At 39.3% G+C, this 6514-nt stretch overlaps 1 protein-coding gene across 1 annotated transcript in view; it reads left to right on the forward strand.

The window, feature by feature from the left end:
• Positions 1-6514, forward strand: part of ITGAV (integrin subunit alpha V) — a 99116-nt gene that overhangs the window by 15302 nt on the left and 77300 nt on the right. Inside the window, exon 3 of the mRNA XM_021716354.1 lies at positions 264-394. Within this exon, the coding sequence (XP_021572029.1) occupies positions 264-394 (131 nt within the window). The remainder of the gene's footprint in view (positions 1-263; positions 395-6514) is intronic.

Below are 6514 nucleotides of genomic sequence, written 5' to 3' on the forward strand. Positions count from 1 at the left end.
CTCCCGGCCACCGCAGCCTCAACCTGCTGGGCTCCGACGATCCTTCTGCCTCAGCCTTCCAAGTAGCCGGAATTACAGGAATGCACTACCAGGCCCGGCTGATTTTTTGGTTTTTATTGTAGAGATGAGGTCTCGCTGCCCAGGCGGGTCTCGAACCCGCGGGCTCAGGCAATCCACTCACCTCAGCCTCCCAAAGTGCTGAGATTACAGGCTGAGCCACTGAGCCCGGCTATTTAGTCTTTTCTACCCCTTTTGTATTTTAGCAGGATGTTTCTTCTTGTGGGAGCTCCCAAAGCAAACACTACCCAGCCTGGAATTGTGGAAGGAGGGCAAGTGCTCAAATGTGACTGGTCCACCACCCGCCGGTGTCAGCCAATTGAATTTGATGCAACAGGTAAATGTTGATGCAGTGGTCCTTTTTCTTCGTTTGTATCATTTGATTTTTTTTAAAAAGCAATTACTTTAGTTTAAATGTAGCAATTTAATAAATTAATGATATATGCACCTCAGATCTACAGGGAAAATTATATAAAGACAAATGATTTATTTTATAATGTTTTCCCTACAACTTTGTGGTATATGAAAACTTTGAAAATACATTGTGTTTCCATTGGTTCAGAGGTCTTCTGCTTTAAACTGATAGTATCAACCTGCAGAAATGTGGGGAATGTCTGTTGAGATGTTTTTGCACCTCTTCTGAGAAGAGGGAGCTCAAAGCCACAGGAAGGCTTTTTGTTGTTTCTCTGTCAACCAGATTGAAGCATGACTTACTGACTATTGTAGATCCATTCTAATCATGAATATATCCAAGCCTTGGATTGTGCTCTGAAAGCCAGTTGAATAATTGTTTGTATCCAAGTGGATTTAGGTGACTTAAAACACTCTCATCCAAAATTTATTGGGAAAATTATATGTTATGGTTCTGAATACAGAGGAATTTGATTTTCTGGGATGGATTTCAAAGTCAGGATTGTGAGAGTAAAGAGAAAAATAGCATTAGGAAGATAAGCAATAACTTAAGTTTCACACTTTTATCAGTGAGATAAAAATATATAATCATGTACACATTTATATTGATATATTTATATATATTTGTGAAATCTTAGAGAATGCTCAAATAAATGGTGTGACATTCTTTCAGTATGGCAGTCCTACAAAACCTCAACAAAGTTAATCCTTTTTTCCCCCATATTGTTATTTCCTGCTAGTTCTAAAATACATGATTCTGGGAATTATATCTGTGAAGCAGGAATCATGATGTGGACTGTTCCATTTGATGTTGTGATCAGTGCCAAAATGATTGTTAGTCATTAAGCCAGCTGATAATGGAAATCAGATCACATGTTTTTTGCTTTTCCATTTGAAATCATCTACATTAAGCCCTGTTGTTGTATTTTTCCATATGTGGCTCGTACTTGGAAAACCCAAAATGTTTGTAAATAGGCTCACCATACTTGGTGAAATACCTGTGATGAAGAATATCGCAGTTCATGATGACTATCTTCTAATAAAATATGAACATGAATAAAATGAAACTATAGTTCAGTTTTGATAGGTTGAACTGTTCACATATATTTCTGTATTCGACACCATAGGTTTTTGTGCATTGCAAGATAATTTATTGCTGGTCTTTTTTTGAAATTTGGCTTTAGATTTTATTTTTATTTGTTGAAAAATAATATATGCACATGGTAAAACAAATTTCAAACAGCTCAGAAGGGTGTACAACGAAAAATAGAATTCATTCACGTCAGCTGATTCAGAGGCAATCACTCTTAAAAATTTCTTTTCTCCTTCCTAGGATTTTCTTATTTTTATATATGTATGCATTTCTTTTTTTTTTTTTGGAGTTAGAGTCTCACTCTGTCACCCAGACTGGAGTGCAGTGGCATGCTCCTGGCCACTGCAGCCTCGACCTGCAGGACTCTGGCGATCCTTCCGCCTCAGCTTTCCAAGTAACTGAAACTACAGGCGTGCGCTACCACGCCCAGTTAATTTTTTGATTTATTGTAGAGATGAGGTCTCGCCAAGTTGCCCAGGCGGGTCTTGAACCCGTGGGTTCAGGCAGTCCACTCACCTCAACCTCCCAAAGCACGAGATTACAGACTGAGCCACCGAGCCCGGCTTGTATGCATTCTTAAAAAGGCAACTTACAAATAGAAATAGACTAAATACACTGTTAGGGCACCTGGCCCCCTCCCCCTCATCTAACTATAAAAATCTCTTGTAGGTCTTTTCATATAGATATAGGTAGATTTACCTCATTTTTTGTAAACCACTGAAGGTATTCTATTATATATACCCTAATTCATTTATTTAGTTTTTAAGTTGGAGTCGCACTCTTGCCCAACCTAGAGTGCAGTGGCATGCTCACTGTAGCCTCGACCTGCTGGGCTCAGTTGATCCTTCTGCCTCAGCCTTCCAAGTAGCTGGAACTACAGGCATGTGCCACCATGCCACGCTATTTTTTTTTTTTTTTTTGTAGAGATGAGGTCTTGCCATGTTGCTCAGGCTGGTCTCGAACCGCTTAATTCAGGCAATTCTCTCACCTCCGCCTCCCAAAGTGCTGGGATTACAGGCTTGAGTCACTGCGCCAAGCCTGATTTATTTATTTACCTCACGTTTCCTACTGATGAATACTTAAGTTGTTTGTAGTCTTTGGTTATTATAAGTGCTGCTATAGTGAAAATCTTATGTACAAGTATTTGTACAAATATGTAAATATGTCTATAGGATAAAGGGGATTTTGGATCAAGTGTATATATATTTAAATTTTGTTAGTTATTACAGATTTTTTGTCACAAAGGTTTACACCCCTCCAGTTATGTTTTCTGAAACTCATGACAATACCACTTATCGTTTTTAAATCTTTATCAATTTTTTTGTAGGAGGAAATAGTATCTATTTTATTAATGTGCATTCATTTAATCAACAGTAAGACTGAGTACCTTTACATTTGTCTGTAAACCACAAATATCCCTTTTCCTGTGAGCTACTTTCAGTATATTTCTACATATTTTGTATTCATTCATGAATTTTAAAAAATGAATATCAGTCAACGGCACTTCATTCTTTCAGTGTCTAGGCCAGAATCTGACATCATGTTTGACATGAAATCTGTTAGCAAGTCAAAATCTAACTGCTTCTCCTCACTCCACTGCTAATATTCTGGTCTAAACCACCTGGAATATTGCCCTAGATTCTGAATTAGTCAGGCACTGCCAGGAACAGGATGGCACACTTAGGTTGGGATGACTTGAGGAACTGTTTACAGAGGACTGTGCAGGATGTCAGAGAATTGGTGGTATATCAGCACTAGTTAAAATCTGACTTCTAAGCCTGGAGAGCAGAATTCAGTTTCAGAAGACAGAGGACTATGTGAGAGCCACGTAGTAGGAATCATGGCTTGTGTCAGAGGGCAGAAGCCAGTTAACAGTTGACTGGAAGGGAGGAACAGGGATTGAAACCCTAAACTCACTCTCCTTCCTCCTTTGAATTCTCTGGGTTACTTTGCTGTGCCTCATTAACAGAGGGCACATCCCCACATTCCCTGCCTGGGCTATTGCCTCTACTTGGAACATTCTTTCTTCAAATGTCCACTGGGTATCCCCTTCCCCACCAACTCTGAGAACTGTTCAGATACTTCATATTATCTTCTCAATGATTCCCTGAGCATCTTATTTAAATTTGTGGCTTGTCTTCTGCCAACTTGAACTTTGTGTTCTCTTCCTCTTTGTTCTTCCCTGTAGTTCTCACATTGCTATATAAATTATTTATTTATTTTTAGTGAATGTCTCTCAATTAGAATGTTTTTAATCTCTTTTGTTTACTACAGTAACCCCAGGGCCTAGAACAAGATCTGGTGCCTGACACAGGTTGGTACTCAATACATTGAGTAGTTGAATGAATGGATTATAAGAGATTTTTGCATAGTGAAGGAGTAACTCAAGTCTTTTAGTTATCATAGATGTATATAGAAGTATATCTTTTTGATCTATTCTCTTTTGTTCCTGATTACATTCTTGTAATCTTTTTGTATAAAATTCTAAGACTTCCATCATGAGAATATTTTCAAGCTAAAGTCTCCTGTTTTTTTACATTAGAATTTTTATCCAAATAGTGTTTATTTGAATTTAAGAGGACAGCATAGATTTCAATAATCTAGTCAAAACAATGTACAAGGGAGGACCCCCCCCAAAATCTGGAATTTATTTATAAAATTTGTGTATTCTTACAAGTTTAAACTAAAGTCACCTTCAAGGTGCTCTCTACTTGATGCAATTTACCTATCAACAGGCTTTTTCCACTGCTCAAAACAGTTTTTGAACTTATGAGTTTTGATGCCTTTTAGTGCTTCTGATATTTTTTGTTTCATCTCTTTTTCATTGACAAAATGTTTCCCATTGAGAACTTTTTTAATCTAAGGAAACAAAAAAGTTTCTCCAGGCAAGATTGGGTGAATAAGGAGAGTGGGACATGGGGATGATGTCATTTTTTTGTCAAAAACTGCTGAACACTCAGTGTGGGGTGGGCAGGTGCACTGGTAAATCATACTTCGTTAAATGGGCAAATGCATTAAAAGAATCTCCAAAAAAAAATTCATTGAAGCTGAACACAGCCTCTCACAACAATGCTAACTGGTACACTGAAGCTGATGGATTCCTAGAACACTTACTTAGCAGGGGAAGCCTGTACTATAATGCTCCCCCCACCAAAAAGATAATTCTGTCTTTTTTGGGGGTTCCCCCCTCATATATCTAGAAATAGCACCATTAATTAGACTGTACAGTTTTGGCTACAATTGGACTGTACTGTATAGACTGTACTGTATCAACGGGAAGAAATGCTTGTAACATATAACATCCTCCTAAACCTTTCTTATAGCTCTCTCCTAGGTTATGCTAGGCCCATTCTAGCCCAAACATATAAACACCTCTGCGTCACAGATGCCTTCTATCTTTTTTGGCATCTCAAGAGAGTTAGAGCTGAGTGGTTCTGTGTGGTTTCTTTTTCTTGTTTATTTTAGAGATGTGTCAGGATTAGGTACATAAGTGGCCATCATACAGGTGAAGTTTATGCCTCTCTTTGGTCCCCACTTCACCAAGGTTGTGATCAGTTACTCTTATTGATGTTATGTATGTGTGTTTTCTTGAGGCAAAATGCCTGGGGCTTGAATCCTGGTCCTGATCAGGTGTTGATTTTGCACAGATTGCTTCAGGTTACCCTCATCTCCCTGGTGCAGCATTCTCCTCAAACCTGTTGCATAGGTGTAGATTGAATACTTCTGGAATTTAATCATGTATGTATAAGTGAAGATATGATGTGCTTAGTACAGGGATGGGCATGTAAACATAAGCTATTTTATGTTGTTGCTCCTCCCTTCTGCAGTCTCAGAGACCCTGCCTGTTCCTTCATCTACTTCTGTATCCCTGCTATACTCACCTTTTCCTCTTTTGCCCCACCTTTCAAGCAGGCCTAAATATTTTCTACCTGAAAAATTAATCAAAAGCAGCTCTTCCTTGAATACATATCTTCTCTCAGTCACTTCCCTTTCTCTCGCTTTTACGCCCATGATTTTTGTATCCCCTGTCTCTCTTCATCACTTCCCAGGCTTCAACCACATCAATGTGGTGTCTGCCCAGCCCAGCATTTCTGAAACCCTTGATGGTAGCCTGGTTGCCGACTTCAAAGGGTGCTTCTGAGCCCTCACCTTATCAGACCGCTCTTTTAGGATTTACACTGACATTCTCTCCGTATTTAAAGTTTCTACTGTTTCCCTGAAGGTGTACCTCCTAACTGACACTCTTGTGGACTTTCCTCCTTGGCTCTTTTTTATCACTCACTCCATTATTTGTTACATCATGGTGTCATGGAAAGGAAATAGGCTTTTTAGTCAGTCTGACGTGGACTCAAATCCAGGCTTTGCCATTTTTTCCACTTTTACCTTGGAAAAATTACATACCTTTCTACAGTCTATAATACATACCTGAGGTGATCATGAAGAGTTTAAATTTACTGTGCCTCTGAGTCCTGAACAGATTTTAATGTTTAAAGGGATCTGTTCTTGTGTTTTTAATATTTGATAAATAATTTAACTTAATAAAGAGTCTCAAGAAAATTAGCTCTAATTATGATATGGTAGATATTACAATTCTTTCACATTTCTTTTTTTTTTTGAGTGGGAGTCTCACTCGGTCGCCCAGACTGGAGTGCAGTGGCTGCTCCAGGCCACCGCAGCCTCGACCTGCTGGGCTCCAGCAATCCTTCCGCCTCAGCCTTCCAAGTAGCTGGGAATACAGACGTGCGCTGCCATGCCCTGCTAATTTTTGATTTATTGTGGAGATGAGTTCTCGGCAAGTTGCCCAGGCGGGTCTCGAACCCGCGGGCTCAGGCAATCCATTCACCTCGGCCTCCCAAAGTGCTGGGATTACAGACTGAGCCATCGAGTCCAGCAACATTTCTTTTTTTTTTTTTTTTGAGTTGGAGTCTCACTCCGTTGCCCAGACTGGAGTGC

The sequence above is a fragment of the Carlito syrichta genome, unplaced genomic scaffold (genome assembly GCF_000164805.1).
Source record: "Carlito syrichta isolate Samal-C Ts95f unplaced genomic scaffold, Tarsius_syrichta-2.0.1 Scaffold308791, whole genome shotgun sequence".
NCBI classification, from domain to species: domain Eukaryota; kingdom Metazoa; phylum Chordata; class Mammalia; order Primates; family Tarsiidae; genus Carlito; species Carlito syrichta.